The 21,556-nt window shown below is 40.9% G+C and overlaps 1 protein-coding gene across 2 annotated transcripts in view; it reads right to left on the bottom strand.

Moving 5' to 3' along the window:
* Nucleotides 1–21,556, bottom strand: part of mast3a (microtubule associated serine/threonine kinase 3a) — a 30,359-nt gene that overhangs the window by 3,459 nt on the left and 5,344 nt on the right. For both annotated transcript variants that reach the window (XM_029279443.2, XM_020644401.3), the window contains 25 exons: nt 18,875–18,963; nt 18,126–18,198; nt 16,047–16,070; nt 15,388–15,466; nt 12,834–12,991; nt 9,717–9,792; nt 9,260–9,469; nt 8,036–8,137; nt 7,151–7,283; nt 6,107–6,192; nt 5,750–5,835; nt 5,213–5,421; nt 4,886–5,024; nt 4,536–4,668; nt 4,276–4,441; nt 4,025–4,126; nt 3,403–3,525; nt 3,022–3,134; nt 2,679–2,860; nt 1,982–2,103; nt 1,691–1,879; nt 1,161–1,384; nt 862–984; nt 503–639; nt 34–218 (listed from right to left, as the gene is read on the bottom strand). In XM_029279443.2, coding sequence (XP_029135276.1) covers nt 34–218; nt 503–639; nt 862–984; nt 1,161–1,384; nt 1,691–1,879; nt 1,982–2,103; nt 2,679–2,860; nt 3,022–3,134; nt 3,403–3,525; nt 4,025–4,126; nt 4,276–4,441; nt 4,536–4,668; nt 4,886–5,024; nt 5,213–5,421; nt 5,750–5,835; nt 6,107–6,192; nt 7,151–7,283; nt 8,036–8,137; nt 9,260–9,469; nt 9,717–9,792; nt 12,834–12,991; nt 15,388–15,466; nt 16,047–16,070; nt 18,126–18,198; nt 18,875–18,963 — 3,263 coding nt within the window. The remainder of the gene's footprint in view (nt 1–33; nt 219–502; nt 640–861; nt 985–1,160; nt 1,385–1,690; nt 1,880–1,981; nt 2,104–2,678; nt 2,861–3,021; nt 3,135–3,402; nt 3,526–4,024; nt 4,127–4,275; nt 4,442–4,535; nt 4,669–4,885; nt 5,025–5,212; nt 5,422–5,749; nt 5,836–6,106; nt 6,193–7,150; nt 7,284–8,035; nt 8,138–9,259; nt 9,470–9,716; nt 9,793–12,833; nt 12,992–15,387; nt 15,467–16,046; nt 16,071–18,125; nt 18,199–18,874; nt 18,964–21,556) is intronic.

Below are 21,556 nucleotides of genomic sequence, written 5' to 3'. Positions count from 1 at the left end.
AGGATGCAAGTGGTACGTGACACCTTAACTCACCTCCAGAGTGGTCAGGAGCAGGGGAGCGACAGGGTGTAGAGGGTCCCGGGGAGAGGCTCTGTGTTGGAGATCCGGAAAGGCTGTCGCTTGATGACTGGTGGAAACCTGAAGAGAAGCTACGACTGCTCTGCATGGGCGGAGGAGGTGTATGCTTAGATAACTTCTTCAAGATGCTACGTCGTCGGCTGCACAAGACAAAAGGGGTGTCAAACATGCATTATTAAAAAAAATTTGTTTGATTTAACCATTTCCATGCTTATCCAAAAACATCTCAGTTAAATTGAAAAAAGCACTGGAGGTAAAAAAAAAAAAAAAACAACAACCAATGAACACAACAAGACAAAAGTCCCAGGAAGTAAGATTCAATTTAAATTAATATTTGAGTTTGTGGAGTTTCAGTATTCAATACTAGGCTTCAGAAAGTAATGATGAAGTATTGTAAGGATGACTTCATCCTTCCCTCTTGTACCTGTCCTGTCCGTCCTTCCTCTTGCTCTTCTTGCTGCGCCGGGCCATCTTGGACTTGTAGCTCACTTTTCTGGCAGGGCCAACCTTGATAGATGTGTTCTCCAGTGCAGTCGTCTGCAGGGTCACCCTGTTGCCACTCTGTTTAACACAAAGCGTTTACATTTTCACACAAGAATATAGATGTCAGTCTCTTTATAGGAAGAGCCAGAAAGTGATATGTTATCATCTACAGGAAGGGAAAAAAAACCCTCATCTGTACATTAGTATGTTTCTTTTCTTGGAACACATCATTATAATTTGGCAATAAAAACAATTTGTGTTTAAGTTAATATTATTGAAAGATATTTCTCCAAGTTGTACCTTGAGCAAGAGCTCCACCACCTCAGTGTGCACGAGTCCCTGGACCGACTCCCCATTGACATGAGTGATGAGGTCACCAGCCCTTAATCCTGCCTCGTGTGCTGGACTGCCTTCCTCAACACACTGTGGACACAAAACACATAATGCCTCAAATCAAAATCACAGGTCAACCAGCATCCTAACCAACTGTTACCATGACTAATGGTAATGTTTAAAAACTAAACTCTACATTTGTGGAATATACAGAAGTGTGTTTGATGTTTAACATCAGCAGAAACACCTGCAATGAATACACATACCCAGACCATGTGGTGAACGGTGTACACGTCACTGTCTCCCATGTAGACTCTGATAGCCCGCAGTGCAAAGCCAAACCTTTTCCCAGAGCTGTGGATGACCACAGGAGGCCGGAGGCAGCTGACATTGACAGAAAGGTCCCGGCTTGGGGAGGAGTCTCTTGATGAAGGGTTGGACGACAGGGACAAGGAGGATTTGGGGCTCGTAGGAGGCCCTGCTGAGTCATCTTGACCAGGAGGAGAAGATTAGGTCGTCAGAAGAGAGTGTTTATAAATCGTTTGTTCTTTGTAACTCACAATAAGAAAAGTGACAGTATCATCTTGGCTGCAACATTGGTATTTATCTTTGTTTGGGGAAGATAAGACAGCATCGGGCTGTAGAGGGCACTGTATACACACGAAATGACTGAGAAACAGACATAAAGTCATGCTTCTGACAAGTGAAATAAGACTAAACAACTGAACCACAAGTGCCACAGAGATACAAAACAACATTTTGTAGTGGTTGACATTATAATAATGGCAGTGTCTACCTGGAGTGATGATGAGGGACAGGCCAGAGACAGATGCAGACTTGGGTACTTTCCCAGCTGGGGATCTGGGTTTCTCTGGCGTCTCCAGCTGGTGAGCGATGCGCCTGGATGCTCCTCTACGGAAGGACGGCCTGGTACCTGTGCTGTTGCTCCGGAGCCGGATGCGTCGCAGGTTTGATACCATCCCGTCTAATGATCATGAGGTATCAGGAGTTTTGCATTGGAATTTCATGAAATCAAAACTACAAGAGAAGAAATTTTTTAAAAAAGGTGTCTTTTCGTCAGGCTTACCTTCCTCCTCGGCAGAGATGGCAAAGCGAGGCATGATGTCGAGGCTCTGAGTGCTGTTCATAACCAATGGGCTGGCGCTGCGCTCTGACTGAGAGGAGCTAGATGAAGCACGAGGACGCAGGCTGTAAGGAAAAACACAGCAAGAGTTCAGTCAAATCCTAGATAGGAACCACTTTGGGCAGTGGCCATGTTTATATTGAACACTGTACTTTAAGACCAGAAGATATTTTGTTAAATTTTTTTGCAGGAAACATCACTTTGTAGCCCATATTCATGATTTCAAACTGCTGATTACATCTGCTTAAACTATTTCACAAGAGTTACATCTACTAAGGCCACACGGGGACCAGGAGTCTTTCCTAGTTTGCACTGCATAGAAAGCAGGTAACCTGACACCACCATTCACACCCAAGAACAATGTGAAAGCTTCCACCTGACCTGAATGTTAGATGGAAGGGGGGGCAGAGCATACTGAGAAAACCCACACGTAAAAAAAATCCATATACAAAGACTGATAAAGTTCCCATGTTAAATGTTCAGAATTACATTTATACTTAGTGTTATTCATAAAAGAACAATTGGGCAAGGTAATATTACATTTCAGTCTCACATTTTCATTAAATTTGTAGCGGGCAAAGTGAGAATGATACGCGGTTGCACTTTTTTCCGACCGCTCTCTCACATTTTACGCACTCACCTCCCCCTGTGTCCATCTGCCCTCTTGTCTACGCTAGCCAAGTGTTTGTGTCCATCTCCAGGGGAGAGGACTCCCCTGCCCTCCCATCTCTCCTCCTTCTCTTCACTGTGGCTCCGGTCGGAACCAGACAGGCTCTGGTTGGATGGCGTGGAGGTGGACAGATGCTCCGTGCTGCTGTACACCTGAGGTTTGAGGAGAAAAATTGAGTTACATCCATGTTATATTCAAAATATCTGTAGGTTAAAAGAGTTCACACCGATGTTTTGATGTATAGAGAAGTTATGCATGTTTAGATATATTCCACAGCATAATGGAACACACGACATGATGCAGTAAAAAGTACCTTGCTGAAGCGGTGAGCCACAGAGGAGAACTGTCGGAGCTCCAGAGACGATTCATCATCGTTTGTTTCATCGTCATCGTCTGAGTCCAGGTGACAGTATCGCTCGGATCGCGCTGTAAGAAACACAATAACTGTACATTAAATATTGAAAAACTGGTGTCACTTGAAACCTATTGAAACCCCCACCTTGCATTACTGTAAAAACAGGTCTCTACCCCCTGAAACATCAACAATGTTACAGCCTATTCTCATTGAAGTGTGACATAGTTTGTCTGTGTGCATACAGACAGAGATTCAAAAATGTGTCTTGCAATCTGATGTAAAATCATGAAAATGTATTGTGTGTAATCTGTCCATGAATCAAGCCGCGCTGCCACGTACTGTCAAAATAACTGGTGTCATCCTCGGTCTCTAGTTGAGGGATAAATTCAGCTTTCTGCCTCAGGAGGCCGTTCCAGTCCAGACCTAAGAAGAACACGTGCATCTTCACCTCAGTGGTTCCACCTGGGAAAAAAACAACAAATCAGACATACTGGTTAAATATCTGTGCTGCATATCTGCTTATCTTAGGTCAGGTTAACATCTACTCCTCAGATGATTTATCAAAAGATTCTCTGCAGCTGTTAACAACCTTTGCCACCTATTATCTCTCTCTTTCTCCTTGAAAGAGTGGACAAAAATATTACCAACCGAGCTGGGAGCTATGGCTATGCTTTTTGAAGAAGTTGCTTTTTTCAAGCTTAATGATGAAAACTTTTATGTTAACATAACATGTGATTTTCATGGACAAATTGTATCTCAAACTTCCAGCAGAATTGCAGCAGAGAGTAGCTTTTGATAATTCTCCACAAACAGGTTATCTTTCTTTCACAAAATGATCTATGTCAAGGCTGCCAAAATAAACATGATGAGAAAATTGGTTTGTGCTTCACACAAAGAAAGACAGAGTGCTTTGCAACTTAAAACATAACACACTATTCTGCAAAGGGCTCTTCACACCAACCTGTTCCAAGGCGCTCCAGAGGGCTCTGTCTCAGGAGTCTGGTGATAAAGTCCTGGGCATCAGCTGGCAGAGAGTCCTCCCCGTCTGGCCAGATTATGTCATCTGGACAAAGAAACACATGTCCTTGGTTCAGTGAAAGGTTTAATTACATCTCCACATCTATAACACAGAACAAAAATTGCATTCTGCAAGACTTAAGTCAATAAAATGAAATGAAAGTGATTAATAATATGAAGTGATGGGTTTCATACCATTGACCACTTGACCAAAGAGCTGCTCTGGTGTGTCTCCAAAGAAAGGCACACAACCCACTAAGAACTCATAGAGGATGATGCCCATAGCCCACCAGTCTACTGGCTTCCCATAGCCCTGCCGCAGGATCACCTCTGGAGCAATGTACTCAGGAGTGCCACACACCTGTAGAGAGGAAACGCAGAGAAAAAGTGATGTAAGTCAAGGTCTTAAACATCAAAGACAAGATAGAGAGAGGAGGAGATGAGAAAAGACAAACCTGTTTATCGATGAACTCTCTGGTGTCTTTTTCAATGTGTCCTTCATACAAGTTGGTGGTCATGTTCATTAGGCCAATCTTTGACAGCCCAAAGTCTGTCAGCTTAATGTGTCCCATGGAGGTTATTAACAAACTACAAAAGAAAGAAACAAAGAAATAATTCAAGTTACATCAAATGCTTAGAACAAAGATCTCAGTCTCAGTGAGGAAATATCAAAGGCTTCAGAAGACTCCGCTCCAACTTCAAAAAGACTGTCTCATCTTTAAAAGACTCACAAAGTCTTGTCAGGATGAGGGTTTTATAGTAAGAAGATGCAGTCTGATAGCAGAAATGTGAAATAAGGACTCACTTGTCAGGTTTCAGGTCTCTGTGTACGATGCCGTAGTTGTGAAGGTATTCTAAAGCCAGGACAGTCTCTGCAAAGTACATGCGAGCCATGTCCACAGGCAGAGGACCGATATTCTTCAAAAGATTGGCACAATCCCCTCCTGAAAACACAAACAGTCAGATTTTCTTTTTAGGCTTTTGTCATTTCTGGGGCAACGTGTCTGATACTTTTATAGGTGGTGGGTGTAATGTTAAGTTATCGTGTGCCATATTCTGGCAAATAAACAGTTTATAAAAGGCATATGACTGATAATAATATGCAGTCACAGACAATTTACACCAAACCCACCTTCCACATACTCCATGACCATGCAAAGGTGCCTCCGCGTCTCAAAGGAGCAGAACATAGAAACCACAAATGGGTTTTCAGCAAAGGTGAGGATGTCTCGCTCCACAAACACCTGCTGGATTTGGTTCCTAAGCATCAGGTTCTGCCTGTTGATCTTTTTCATCGCGAAACGTTGACGGGTCTCCTTGTGCCGTACCAGAAATACAGCCCTGTAAGCAGGAGAGGGGAGGGGAGATGGAAAAGGAAAGACAAGGGGAGAAAGGGGATAAACAGGAAAGGGAACGTTTAGAAAAGAATGACAGGAGTAGGAGATAGAAGGAGAGATTATACAAGGAGAGATAAAAGGATGAAACATACAGATCACTTACAGGTAAGCATCCGTTTATACATGAAATATCACCCAGACGAAGTTAAGTTAACACAAACATGTTACCATAAAAAAAATATGCTTGTTCAAGTTTTTTTTCTGCTTTTATAAGGCTCTCTGTGGTGACTGAGTCACTCAAACGCAAAACAAAGAAGTCTGTCATTACTCACCCATAGGCGCCGTTGCTAATGAGCTTGATAGTCTCAAAGTCGCTCTCCAGTGGTTTCCTACGAGGTGGGGTGCAGGCTGCTCGGTTCTGAATCACACAGACAGAAAAAATAAACAGGAACTAAGTTGCTGCATTTAATCTCTGTGACATCAATGCACACAATGATGGACTTTGTGGTGATTTAAAGTTCCTTTGTATCGTCGGAGTAAGCCTGTCCGTGTTTCACTTCTCTTTATGACATTTTATTCTTCATTTCTGCCTTTCATTTGACTTTACCCTCCACTGTTAGTACTCTAAGACCAAAACATTACAATCAATTTTCACTTTTTTTGTATAACAGGTAGATTTGAGTTTGTACCTGTAAGGGTGTGGCCTCTCCAGTGTCATCAGAGTCTCTGCTGGACGCTCTGTGACTCGGACTCGTCTGCTCCAGTTGGACCATGTCTGTTACAGCAGCAGACACACAGATCAAACTCCATTTAGTCCATTTAGTTTTAATTTATGTCAACTGGGACAAAGAGAGCTAGTTCAACTGTCTGTAATGATACTGACTAATTATACTTAAACAGATTACAACTGTCACTGAATCCAAAACCTATTTGTATCAATTTAATTCTGTACAAAGCGTCTTTGAGTATTTAGAAAAGCGCTATATAAACCTAATTTATTTTTATTATTATTATTACATGATTCATTTTTCCAGTTCTGTAGCCTGTTTAAAGATTTCAGTCGCTCTACTTTGCTAAATATCATTATGGAAAGCAATACCATCACATGGTTCTATATTTAATTATAATAAAAAAATGCAGCAGCTGAGTTTGGTAGGATCAACACAAGTTAGAATATAATGTACACAACACTAGGAGTTCTTATTAAAACAGAGAACCTCCTACAAGGACGGTACACTTCATGTGATGGCAAACTGAGTAAACTGAAACAAAGTCACATCACTAAATAAGCATGTGCCTATTCTTCAATCAAAACATTGACATGTTCTTACAAATCAGAATATGTATTAAGAATGACAACTCCTGAATCAATAAAAAAAGAAGATTTTAAAACAGCAGCAGGATTAGTGTCATGAGATTTATTTCTTCTGCATATAATCTAACAGTCACAAAAAGAGATTTAAACGTTCAGTACACAATTTTATTTTGGTAAATAAGAATGTGTATTTGATCCAGTGGAATAAAGAGGACAATAACTCCTTACCCCATGATGCCATGATCAACACTTGAATTAAGTAAATATTCCTAAATACTGATGGAAGTTACACTCTGATTATTTCTGTTTAAAAGTGTCAAGTTTAAAAGTGCATAAAAGCTTCGTTTGAAACAATCTACACTGCCAAAAAAAAAAGTTTAAAAGACATATTAATTCAATCAAAAAAATAAATCCTTACCTTCCAAAGGATCCCTGGTGAGGCCCAGCTGGCTGATGATGTATTTGGGAATATCGGTCTTGATGCCCTGGCCCCCCTTGGCTTGACCCTCTGCAGCCTCCAAACGTTGGTAAAACTCTTCTGGATCAAACTCCTGGAGCGCAGAAAGGCAGGAAGTGTTTTGGTTTCATTGCATTTCAGATATCATTTAGTCAGCCAGTGGGGCGCTGGTGGCACAGTGTTTAGTGCACGTGCCCCATGTAGGGAGGCTGTCGTCTCAAGCGGGCGGCCCGGGTTCACATCCCACCTGTGGCTTCTTTCCTGCATGTCATTCCCTACTCTCTCTCTCTACCTGATTTCCAACTCTATCCACTGACCTATCTCTACAATAAAAGGCACAAAATGGCCAAAAATACATCTTTAAAAAAATAAATAAAAGATAGCATAAGGCCAGAAAGATTGGGACGTAACCCAAGTCAGAGTAGCTGCAACATACTCACTTGAAAGAAAAACACAGACACAGAATTAAGTAGAAAAAAGTAGTTGGTAAGGAGAATATCAAGATTGTTTCTTCATGACCAATAGAACAAATTTGGTTAATATAAATACAAATGTTAATTTTTTTTAAACATAAAAGGATTTAAACTCAAAATATTGTCCTGTCTACCAAAGTAAACTTCAGAGTGGCTTATTCCACCATTCAACATTGGAAAAGCCTGCTTTAGCCCTGGTGTAGCACGGCTAAACCTCTCATTGCTACACTGTATCATTTATAGAAGTCAGTCATCTTTGACATGCACACTGCAGGGACACATAATGTGCTCAGGCCCTGCGCTGGTAAATGTCATGTTGATATCTGGTTATTCCTGTCTGTATGATTATCACTGTGTTTGTGAGGAGTCTTACCAGACACTCCAGCAGCCTGGCCGGCCTCGAGATGATGATGAGAATCTTCTTGACCAGTTTTGTGATGATGGTCACCTCCTCACTCTCTGAGCGCTCATACGCCTGATCAACAAAAGACAAAAGATAATGGGTTCATGAAGGATTAACATGACTTCACCCGGTCGAGGCAGCACAGCTCACACACAGAAGCTGTCTGTTCAGACTCGCCTGGCATGTATTATTTTAAGCATCCATTTCATCTTCTTTATCCGTCGGTGATTTAATGAATCAGGCTGGCATTTCAACATCTTGCATCAATGCTCATTTCTGTTTGCTACGCTGCCAGTGCCAGATATATAAATAATAGAAAACACTTGCAAATGCTCTTTAATCACTACTCTTTGTTTCATATTTTTGTCCAACATTGCCTTGTCCAGGTTAAACAGCAGGTTCTGGGTTTTAGACATAATAAAAGAGTGATGTCAGACAGAGCGGGTTCCATACAGGCTCTATGTGAAACTGTTGTTCTTTGTGTGAAAACCTGATACAAAATGTTTTTTTTTTAACAAGTCAGGGACAAATTCAACTTTTCCACATGTGACAGCAGCCACCACTGGCTTAAAAAAGGCTTTTTCTAAGCTGGACAATTATTTTTCCGGGAATGATGAAGTAATAATTATAGAACTGTGGCTTTAGGCTAATTATAGACCAAGTACTGTCTCTCCCTCTTGAACTTTAGAATACTAGTAAGGGACTAGGAGACTCAATAGACATACGGGAAAGCTGTGCTAACAATGGCATCATTATTAACTTTGTGAGAAATTATCCACCTTCTGAGGATTTAGAGAAAATCAGACAAAGTCTGCAGAGGACAGTGTAATCTGTTTTGCAGCATTTACGGCAGTACAATTGTTGCTTCAAGGTTTATGCAATAAATCATAATATAATCAAACACTTGACCACTGCAGTAATGTATTTAATACAACACCATTACTGTCAATGGACTGCAATCAGCACTGAATGAGAACCAATCAAACAGGATGTTCCATCTCAATGTTCCCAGTGAAGCTAAAGGAAAATGTCCCAGAGGGCAATCTGAGCAACCAATAATCAGACATCCAATGATGACCAACTGAAGAACAAGCATTTGCATTGCTGAGTAATAATCAGGAAAAGGAAACCAAACCATGTGGGTGTGTTTCCAAGAAGCAGATGGAGAAATGTTTCTATAAAGATGATGCTCACCTCGTGCAGCAGTTTCTCCAGCTTCTCCTGCAGCTCCACAAAGTACCTGGAGGTGACCAGGCCATTTTGGGACTTGTCCAGACAGTCTCTGGCGAGCTCCACCAGCTGGTGCTGAATGAATCCCAGCACGCCATCAGCCAGGGGTAGAGCAGTGTCTGGGGAGCACTCTGAAATGATGTCGAGCAGCTGACCCTCCATCTGGGCTGTAGCCTGGGAAACAACCAAGATGGAAGACTTCAATTAAGCCTGTGACCGTGGCGTCGCATCTTCAGAGTCTTTATACTTGTTCTAAAAAGGTGAATTAGTCAAGATTTTGATTTGGGTTTTAAAAATCTCAGGTTCTGGTGTCCACATGTAGAAAAGGGCTAATGCACACAATTGTAGATTGTCTTTTTTTGATGGTTAACAAAGGCAGATAAGAGAGAAGAGAAGGCGAGGAATAAAAAAATGACTATACCTTAGGAAAGCGTTCTTTGTAGACATGATTCATCATGACAATTTCATTGTCAAATATTCCACAGGTCCGTCCAGGGCTGAGGGAGACAGTCACAATCATATCTTATTGTTGCAGAGTAAATACGTTTATGGATGCTAAATTTGAATCATCTTGAAACAATGACCGCAATGTGCAAACTAAGCAGAGGGTTTATGGATAATTGCTCACATGAAAGACGTTTGTTTTGACATCTGTTTTACAAACAAACACTGATATCTTAAAGCTGTACACAAAGAAAAGAGGCCAATCTCAAAAACTGTCATGTGAAAGTTATTCAGAGTAAACAGATTTCTAACAAGAACTTTTGAAATGTTTGACTGAGAGTGTTAACTACCAGCAAGGTCATAAACACAGCATGTTAGGAAAATGATACTAATGTGATTTAGATCATGTTCTCATTGGCCGTATCCATAACTACATCTGCTGTGCATGCAGAGCTTCAGTTACTAGAGGACACTTTTAAAACTGTCTGTACACATTACAAATCAATGCACTGTCATCACTAGTGTCCAAAATACCCCCCGAGGGTGCCCCTTTACATCACATACTACAAATAACAATATCAACACATGGCATACACACTACTATTTCTGGGTCACTACAACAGTTGCAGTTGCACAGCAGTGGTTTTATTTTAGGGCAATAGAAACTGTAAACCACTGGGTAACCATTTTGGGACAATTCCAAAATTCTTAACACACCCTCAGCAGAAATCTTTTACCATATAGACACTTGTCAGTCATTTAGGGTTTAAATACAATTACGAGCATCAACAGCAAGCTGACTTATTGAAGAGTTTTATTGTTCTATAAGATAACAATTCAGCAGAGGTCAAACTTGACAAGCATCTTACAGAAACTGCTTTTTTGCTGAGGGTACATAACTTATATCTTTGTTGTGAAACTTGTTTTTCAGTTAGCGTATTAATAGAAAATCTGAACCTCCTCTGTATGTAAAACACTCCTCCGCCCCCAATTATTATTATTATTAAAGGGATACTTCACCCATTTGCATTAAGCTTTGTATCATTAGAAACCTGGGAGTATTTTTGAATGGTCATGCATCCCACCCTCATTTTCCCCCCCCGAGATGGGAAACCTTTGTTTTTGTAAGTCTGAAAAGGAGCTCCTGATGACACAAAAATAGTCATTTTGCGTCATCGGAAGCTGTTGCGGTTAGCAGGGTGAAACTAAAACGCTAGTTCCTCATATTTCCGACCACTGAAGCTACAGACCAATCACAGATCAGTGGGTGGGAACTCACTCCCAGAATCCAAACTTAACGTTTGCCATATTGCTTGGAAGCTATGCTAACAGGCTCTATGGAGAAAGCTGATAATGGCGAAAAAATATAAATTTAGCGGTGAGTCAGCTGCCGCTGCGGCCGCCGGACTGGTAGTGTTGTTGCTCTCACTGTTTGCCTATGGACACAGACATAGAGTCTGTTTTCTGCCAGGAATTTCCAAGATGCCAATTCCCTCTGGAAGAAATCTCAGAATCATTGAGGAAACGGCCTGATGTGTTGAAGTAAAAAATATGTCTGTTGATAGAGGGCCTAAGTGGGAGTGGCCTGCGGTGCTGTGCATTCTGGGATTTGGTGGTTCATCAACATGAGCCAAAAAGACACTTTCTGCCTTTTCTCGGCCAAGAAGGCACCAACTTCAAAATTTATTTCACATTTCTACTACATATAAGACCCAATGTCAATACAGAATAATGTTTCAACAGGTGAAGTAAACAGAACAATAAAGCTGCTCTTGTTGGTTTGTTGCTGAGCAGCAATCTTCTTAAATGTTCATTTGCGTATTTATATTTCTGTGTACAGATCTGCTGCTGAGCAACTGCTAAGCAAGTGGTTGCAGTGCAGCTAACAGTTCATTTAGTCTCTCATAAAATGGTCTTAAATCCACGTTTGAGCAGGCAGCTGTGTAATAGAAAGAAAATAAACACAAGATAGGCGGTGTGTCACTGCTGCTCGTTGTATGCTTAAACCTCTTGGATTGGTTGTAGCCTTTATATGAGCTCCACAGCTAGCTATTTTGGATTTTCCACAGTGGAGCATTAGAGCATCACATTGGAAGTGCCAAAGGCCTCACGTGTAAACTCTAACTAACAGGAAAATTCTTATAGCAGAGCAGAAACTTCAGTAATGAGAAATACAAACGACTGTCCTTTTACAATGTGTTGTGTGTTCAACACTGGCAAAGCTCATACGAGGACAAAACCAGCATAAAACGATTACTAAAAAAGATTTCTGTAGATTAAAGCAAACTTATTATTCACGGAAACACTTCTACTTTGTGTGTGTAAAGTTGATGTCCCTGTTGGACGTAACAAATCCTGTGATTGAAACGATTCAGATTTTTATATTAGAGTCTGTTGTTAGATTTTCAAAAGGCACTCTCTAAATAAAAAGAAAATGCTCGGAGCTCATTTGTAGTGTAGTCAAAATGCACAGTTTGAGTCATGGCTAGCTGGGGAGTAAAAAAGTTAAGACTTATTCATTTATTTTTTGCTGATCTGAAAAAGCCGTTCCTACTCTATCCACTGTCCTATTGCAATAAAGGCTAAAAGCCCAAGAATAAATCTGATTAATGATTTCATCTCCTAAAATAACATCAGGAACATAAGCAGTGGTGATTTCAGTGCTAGTCCTTGTGAAATTCTTTTCATTTGTATCTTCTCTCCTGACCTCATTAAGGGCTTAATCTTAAAATCAGCCAGGAGAGGTGTGGCTCCTTGTTTCAAAGTAATCTAATGTGATTATGCATTCTCCCGGAGGAGTTCAGTGCTACTGAAATGTTGTGTAACTAAGACAAGCAGTTTTTAAAATGGCAGGTTTCTGCCTGTTTAAAGACGGTTTTTTTAATTGCTACACTGCTACTTTGTTAAACGGTGGATTAATGTTGTGTCTCCGTAAATCAAGTTAAAAAGACTCCGTTCTAGACCTGCTGTTTTTCTTAAGTGGCTTGAGGTGGCAGTTTGTTGTGAATGGGCCCTTCACAAACAAAGATTGATTGATTGATTGATTGATTTTATAAATTGGCAACACTCAGTGTAAGATTCAGATCCAAGTTACCTGAGACTGCGTGAGCGGAGCCTGACAGGGGGCGGGGCGTGAGCTCCTTCTTCGTCCGCCACACTCTCCGTGCTCCGGAAATGTTTGAACAGAAAGTGGAGATCATCTTGAGTGGGCTGGAAGGGCAACTGGTGCAATAACTCCTGGGAAGAAGAGGACTGGGAGGGGAGAGGGGGGGAGGTGGGTGTGAAAAAGAGGGACATTTGGAGGGGAAATAGTTTACAGAAGTTAGTTTACCCAAAAAAATATTAATGGCTGATTATAAGTAATTTCTCACTTTTGTCTGATTATATTTGTACATTTGAATCCATGACAGGTTGTGCTTAAACAGCTTAGATGATATAACATCCTGTGTTAAAAAGGCCACCACTCTGTCAGAATCAAACATTATCCTGTTAATACTCGGAGTCTTAAAGGCTTTCATGTTCCACTATAGATCTGAATTAGATGTAACACTTAGCAAGGACACGCTGAGAAAGGCTGCACTAAATTCAAACATCTTAAGTCTCCTTCCACTGTGCTGCTCTCTTCAATCAAGATTTTGCTTTCCTGCAGCAGCACACCCTGAAACAGCCAGCAAGGGCTGTGCTGTTGGCCATGCATGCATTCATTTTCTCTCTTCCAAGCCAAAATGAGTGACATGCAGCCTGGAATTTATGAGAACCCCCATCTGGCATGGATCCTGTGTTTCACTGGAGGAAGGGAAAAGTGACTCATCTGACTGAAGAAGAGACTAACAGACAAGAAAACAAGAGGGGTAGAAGAAGAAAAAAGAACCAGGAAGAAAGAGAAAATAACAGATAGAATAGAAAAAGAAAGAGAGCGAGACAGACACCCTGAGGAGGAAACTAGAGACATGTCAGAAGAGAGCGAGGGCAGCATAAAGACCTCACTGACAGAGTCTGAAAGGGGCATTGTGCTGGGAGGGCTGACCTCACCGTCTTCAAGCCATGTGGTTGGCCGTACAAAATTACAGCCTTGACATCGAGGACGTGTAATGTTTTTACAGCCAACTGCAGTTTCAGTAATGACTTCACAGAAAAGGTTTTAAGATAATTGACACAGAAACAGCCAGCAAATACCGGGTGGGTGAAGTTGGGTGCCGGTGTTGGAGTTTTCCTGAAAGGAAAACCTGCGCGAGGAAAAGTGAAACTCTGTACATTCCCTACTCGTGTGAAGTATTCCAGGAAAAAGCAAGCACCCATTTCAACAAGGCCGGTGTTATTTTTTGTTATCTTATATGTACTTTCCCTGGAGTCAAAATCACTTAGGCATGAAGTCACAAGGCAACATTCTAACTATAAGACTTATAATAAAAGAAACGCAATCACTAAAAATACAAAGTTTGTTTAACTTGGCCAGAGAAGCTTTGTAGATTTTTACTTGTCAAAAATGTTAAATCTTTAGGGTATAAAATCATTGCAGGAAAATGTTAGGAAAGGAATCTGAGGACTCATTCCTGCTTCCTGTTTGTAGTGGATAGTGTGATAAAAAGCTGATGATGGAGAGATGCATCATCGCTGGACGTATCCTGTTGTGGCTGAGTCATCAAAGGAGAAAAAAATATCCATCTCCAGTCAGCTGTTTGGTATAAATCAACTTGCGGCAGAGAGTGTGGTAAATAAGACTGTTGAGAAACAGTGTTGTGATGGTGTGAAGTCCTCCTAACACTTCTATATTTGCATCGGCAACACTAATAATATTTTTTACTGTATGAAACATTCAGTTTAAAAGTTCCTCGGATGACAGAACACTGTAATCTTGAATAATGGTTGTAGAGAGTAAGCAGCCTGGAGAGCAAGAACAGTGGTGCTGATCAGCTTTGATTAATGGCTAAAACAAATGATTCAAACTTTGTACTCCGCTGAGCAAAAAGGATCAAAATGAACAAAAAATTCAATTAAAAAAAGTCTCAAACATCTGTATTATAATCATCTCTGTTAATAATAACAACAACTTTTAGTGCTTAATAACAACAATAATTCAAGCACTAAAAGTTGTAATTCAGCCAATATTGGGATTTGAAGGTTATAAACCCCTAGGTTACTAAACCCTATTCATCTATTATTCACGTCCTTACGCAAGCTCATGATTATTTGTGTGTGTTCACAGCAGGGTGAGAACTTCAAAGAAAGAGTTTGGGTGTCATATCACTTTAAATATGTACACAAAAAGCTGAATCTGAATCGTATGATCAAGAGTCGACTCAAAAGTTGTCAAATAAACTTTCACAGCTCATCTCAAATATGGTCTTGGTGCAGAACCCTTAAAAAAAAAAAAAAGACCCCCCTCTGACTACAAAGTCCACTCTGAATCAACAACCATTTATAGGCTGATTTATTGCCCACGCTGTGTGTAATCTGATGGGATTTACAGTTCAGTCAGCACCATGAGTTTACAAGACACCACAGCCCCGTAAACTGACTGATACACTGAGCGCAAGTAACACAAGGAGCTAAATGGTCCCATGGCAGTGATCTCGATGAGTGTTTGAATATGTGATGAAGAAAAAGAGACAGAAGGCACTGACGAGAGAAAGAAAGGAAGAGCTTACAGATACTGATGAACTGGGTGCATTGGTGCAGTATCCAGACGAGGGAACTGACGCCACAGACCACCTTCGCCCGTCCGCTCTGCAGAAAACAAAACAGTAATGTACTGCTCAGACGCCGATCCCCATTCTGAATTCATTCTACACAACCAGTTTACTCCTTCCAATCGCCTAAACCTCACATTTTCCCCTCTGAAAAATCACACTTCTTAGGATTTAAGCAAATACTTGTGATGCTTGAAACTAGGCCTCTGTACAGAGAATCTAGTGATGCAACATGTAATGAGATACAGGCTTTACAATCCTATACATTGAGAAGTATTTAAAACATAGAGCAGAAAGAGCACACAACATTATGAAGTTTGAGTAAAAAAGTGTACTTTTGTAATGCAATCCAAAGAGTTGGTGCTGCATCTTTATCTTTAGCATATACAACATAATTCTACATTTTGGGGATTCTGTAAAATACATTTACATCTTCTATATCAGTAAAAACATGAGTCCTTGCACATAAGCTATAAATTAAAAACCTAACAATATGTCGCAAAATCGATACAATTTCATAAAACAAAATACAATAAGTGCATTGGTACTTTCTTACATCCATACTTGAAACTGTGTAGAAAAGAAGATAAAGAAACAACAGATTGTGATTTTCTTACCTTTCAGTGCGGGCCAGTTGGCTACTGATGAAATAGAGGAAGATGGAGAAGAAGACAGAAGAGGAGAGGGAGGGGGGCAGGCAGAGACACAAAGTGAGAAGAGAGGAGAAACACTGTTTAATGACAGTGACAGATTAAGTCTGGTTGTCAGAGTCACAGCTCTGTTTGTCTGTCACAGATCACAGCCATTGGCATTTTGCTGCTGCTGCTGCTGCTGCTGCTGCTGAACACCTGCCAAGTTGTTATCATACTGCAGCAGTGAGAACCACAGACACTTAGCTTATGAATCATTATACACACACACACACACACACACACACACCAACAGAAGAAGGTCATAAACACCGCCTACATCTAAACTGTTAAACACCCACCCTGACCACTACGACAAACAGAAAACGTGAACATCAAAGTGTGATTTTGTTTCCCCATCTCTTCTGATAGTGCCTCGATCTCCACTCTTTCCCCTACTTTTCCATCCAATTTGGCACTCTGAGGACGTGGCCCACTTTCCTTCCCTGAATCAATCTGTGCTGAAAAGGATGCTCAAATGTTTTCCTGCACCAACCAGCACTCGGGGAAGTGTAGCTAAATCAGGGGTGACACAATGCCTGTATGAAATTGGATGGTTCTGATGTGAGAGTGACTGAGAGCTCAGGATTAGTCAGGTTACAGATGCGTGTCTTGTTTTCTCTTCTGGTTTGTATTGAATGTGTATGTCATTAGCTAAACGTCTTTTTACTGACACTAGGTTTCTGTATTAAGGTCCTGCAGGGCTTAAGGGGATTGACGCTAAGATTTAAAACAAGGTTTTAAATCAATGTTAGGATCAATGCCTGGGCTGTTTGGAGAAAAAAAAAACTATTATGTGCCAGGGTGTTGGCTGTCCTCACGCCGTGAAGGTAAAAGAAAAGAAAAAAAAAGCTTTTGAATGTTGAAGAGGGAACTGCAGTGTAATGATTATGCCTGACCCTTTTACATTGGATCCTTAATGGCTTGCAATAAAAAGATTAATTTATTCTTTCACAAATGCCACATTTGGCATGTCCGTCTCTTCAGTGCCAACATGACACAATAATAGCATAAACAGCAGGTCTATACAGCTCGCATGAATAACAAATGAACCCGGTGGAGCCTTGAAAAGTGCAGCCACAGCATCAGTCTCCACCCAGCTGCTTAAAAAGTCTCAATAAATTTAGATGAGTCATGCAAGCTTTTGCAAGGCAATTCTATCAGGAGACGTCCCCTTTGCATCCTTGAGCTTATGGTGCAATATGCGATACTGTACTGCTACATTAAACACTAACTCTAAGCACATGATGTATAATAGAGGGAGAATATACATTTTAAGTGCACATAGCATGGCATAATCAGAAAATAATTTCCTTTCTCTTTACCTCAATTTCTAATTTATAGTCATCATGTATACTAGTATCTACAGCGTTATTTTTAAGCCTCAATCTTACTTTTTGGACCAAATCATCTTTAAAGAAAGTTGTGAAACATACTATTCTCTGTGTTTGGATGAGGATACCAGTACCATGTACATTTCCTCCAAACCGCAGTGACGATGCAGACAGTTGCGTGATCAGTTGGATAGCTTTGCTTGTTTTCGCCCGTAATCACAGCAGCCCTGAGTAATGAGCGTGTGCACCAACTTGCCAGCGTAATTGGCTTGAAAAATGCCAGGACCAGTGTCCAGCAAGCGGCCCTAGGGCCTTTTCAGTTGGTTGGACTTGCTTTTCCATTGCTTTATTCCCACTACAGGGGCAAAAGGGAACAAGCCAGGGCATGCTCATTATTCACCCGACTCCTCCAAAACCTCCAAAAGTTTCTTAGGTTCATCTAGCGTGCCTTGAGATTTATTATGAAACAAGCAGAATACACTAAGTATTGCTTTTGTCTTTTTGCATTAGATTTCTATTGCTGTTGTCTCATGATTTGAACTTGAGCTGTGTGTAGTTTTTAGCTTTGGTGGGAGAAATATGTGGCCACTGGAAAGTAAATTTGTCCTACAAATGCTCGAGCTCTTCAAGAAGTTTCAAATCTGTATTTAAAAACCCTCGACTTCATTCTTACCTGCGGGCAAACTGGAAGTTGGCAGAGGTGCTGGCAGAGACATTTCTTGGGCTTTCTGAAGGGCTGCTGCCAGCTGACAAAAAAAGAAGACATTTTTGAAAATGCTGAAATAAACTGTATGTTGAACAATCTACTGTCTGTCCTCTTTTTTTTTTTATATGATGAGTTTGAATATGCTAATCGGCATGAATCATCGTAACATGAACTAGATTTAATTCACGGTAAACCTAACACAATCAAATCTTTGGTAACAGTCAAACTCCCACAAATGTTGACTGAGCCTCTGTTTCAGCTGAATGTTGTTGACCACACCACATTCTCTTGAAAGGGTCACTGAAGGGTTTTTATGCCAACCCTGGAGGGCAAAGCACTACAACGCCATCAGTCTCTTAAAAAAATTGGAGCAGAGTATGAATGATTCTTAATATCACACTCCAGACAGCTGGATCAAGGAAAGAGTCACCTAGAGGACGCTAAATGAATAATATTACCATGAGGAGGAACACTATTTCATGTCTAATTCACTACACTGTGGGAACACTCTGAACCCATAGCAATGAAAACCAGTGCAAGTCTTGTGACATAGAGCATCAAACGTATGGCTTAAGGCACAAAAAGCTAACTTTTTTGTGTACCCATGTGATCGTGTCTATGTTGTCTATGTCGATGTCCTATGCAACTTCTTTCTAGTATCATCGGCGAACGTTATCACTCAAAAAGCTCACACCAAAATACCAAAACATAAGCACCTGTGGCAAGTGGGAGAGGTGAAAGCGGTCGTGAGAGCGTGGGTGACGGGGTCCCAACTGCCAAACTCCTTCTCTTGTTGTTACGGGAACTGAGAGAGGAGGTAAACAAACACAAGAGAGAAAACATTTGCTTATGCAAGACAATTACAAACACAATCACAGAGCACAAGTTGATGACAATGTGTATTTTATCAGCCCAATGAAACAAAACAAGTTCACCCTATGAGGTGCAGGTACTGATGTTGATAAGTAAACACTGATAACTGATATAATACTGTACATTTTGATTACATGTAAACATAGATGTATAGCTACAAACATATTTATATGTAAACACACACACCAGGGTGTGTAACTTACACCAGGGCTGTGCAGTAAATCCCAATTTCGTTGTTATAATTTTTTGAGCACAGTTAACAAATCGCAAAAGTCTGAATTTATCACAACATGTAAAAAAGCTGTTCTTTCTCAATCAGCATGTGTACATTTTACCCATTTTGATGCATTCGTATGAAGCTTATATCAACTACCCTCAGATTGTGAAGGTGCCAGAACAAATATAAATACACATCAAAATGTGAGTTATAACTAATATAAACTATTTATTTTTTGTATATTTGTTAGCTTCATATTGTTATCAAACAACGTAATTGCACACTGCATATTTTTCTCATGTCGTGCAGGCCCATATTACACTGACGTTTCTATGATGAGGTCTCCTGTGTCTGGAAGTGTTTTCATGTGGGAATTGGGAAATGGGACAATTGGAAACATCTGGAAAGACCACATGAAGCACCTGACTCTAGAAACACAGCCATAGCTGGCTGTTATACAAGATGCAGAGAAATACTTGGACCCAACGACACTCCCATGACATAACTGTGCTCTGCAGGGCATAACGTACTGTCCAAACCATTAAAGATTCATTATGGCTGAACACGATTGTTACGACACAGATTGATCCATAGGTGACAGAATCAACGATCAGATGTTTTTTCCATCACACAGTCAGAGTCTGGTAGGCTTTAATTTGCAACCAGTCCCCTTTGCTGGACGAATATTGTCCAAATTTGGTGTTCATTTTTGTCATTTGGTTATTTTTTTTATGAGTGAGTCATTGAGAGCTCTGGAAGGAATCCCTGCTCTTCACTTAAAGTGATGACTGGCAGACCGGTTTAAAAGCTGGCAGATACAACTGAGAGGAATTACTCTAAAGCACGACTCACCCACATAGATGCCACTGGTGTTATTTTGATGCCGTAACTTTGAAGTTCAAATGTTATTTTCTTAACCTCCTGTATGTTTGTGCATATATAAAGGTGCCTGGAAGCCTGTTTATGTCTGGCGTTCAGTTTATGTGTGCTACCATCTTCATTTGGAGTAGGATTAAGGGATCCTCTTTAGTTTGTTTTTCCGTTCCCCCCCCCCAAAGCTGGATGTAATCCCATCATGCTCTCTGATTCATCATGGTGAGCTCGATGCCATCTCTCTTTCTTACTGGCAATGGCCTAAAATAATTGAGGGCTGAGAAGACATTAACAGAGCTTGACATTTCTGGGTCGGTGCTGAGGCAGGTTTTAAACAGTATATGGCCCCCAACCCCAAAAAGCATCAAACGGGCAGTGGCAGCACAGCAACCGGGAGGAAAGAGAGCCAATAAATGTGTGACTTTTGCTTCAATAATGCACCAAACACAGAATGAACCCTGAGTGTGAACCATTTTGTTCTTATCATGAAATAAATAAACAGACACTTGTTTTTTTTCACACCACAGAGCTTATGCCAAAAAAATGGCATAAAAGCATCACTGTATCACACCGTGACCACGAGAAGGCTGCATCACCAGCTGGCTGTGATAAGGCTACTCATATTTGGGAACAACAGTGGTTTGTAAGGGACCTTGCAGGGCGGGCAGCCATGCAGCATGATAAATGTAGGCCACTGAGATGTAGGCCTGAATGTTCCACATGTCTGCTGCTGATGGTGAAGGGCTGCTTTTACTCACTGGGCTGCATTGAAAGTCATGCTCCTGGGCTGAGAGGCTGAGATGACTGATTCACATTTTCCAAGCTTCATGGAAAAAAGTAGATAGTTTGGTACCCAACCCAAAAGTATTCTAATATGAAGGCAAACACAATGTCACAACATATTAAAGATCAGAGTAGGGTGTTTTTGTTTTTTTTACAGGATTACACTCATTTATCATGGGTGCTGCAGTTTATAATTCTGACAGAAGCTCAGATAGATGCATAGCATGATAGAATAACAGAATAACATTTCACTGCAGACCTATAAGCTCAAAGGACATCAAAAGCCATAAATGAAGATCACTATGGACTAGCTGTTTGCTATTCAGAGTCCTTGATAGGGCATTTCAGCGCTCCACTGTGTGAGTGCAGATTACATTTACCTCACAGATAAAAGGCACATCAACACTACAGCCCCACTAACCAGATCAGTGTATCGATCGGCAGCAAGGGGACTTTGTGTCGCTGCATGCGACAGCTTGTAGCAGACAATGCAGTCTGCCCACATTCACAACACTCCACAATGGCCACGTTTCTCTGTCGGAAACAAAAATTAGGGCGGACGAAACCGACTACACTGAGTGTGGGCTTCCTCAGACACCACATATACCCATTATGAATCTGAGCTGTGCGCTGGTTATGATAGGAGACACTG

The sequence above is a fragment of the Labrus bergylta genome, chromosome 4, assembly GCF_963930695.1.
Source record: "Labrus bergylta chromosome 4, fLabBer1.1, whole genome shotgun sequence".
Taxonomy (NCBI): Eukaryota; Metazoa; Chordata; class Actinopteri; order Labriformes; family Labridae; genus Labrus; species Labrus bergylta.
This window is presented reverse-complemented; position numbering and strand designations above follow the sequence as displayed.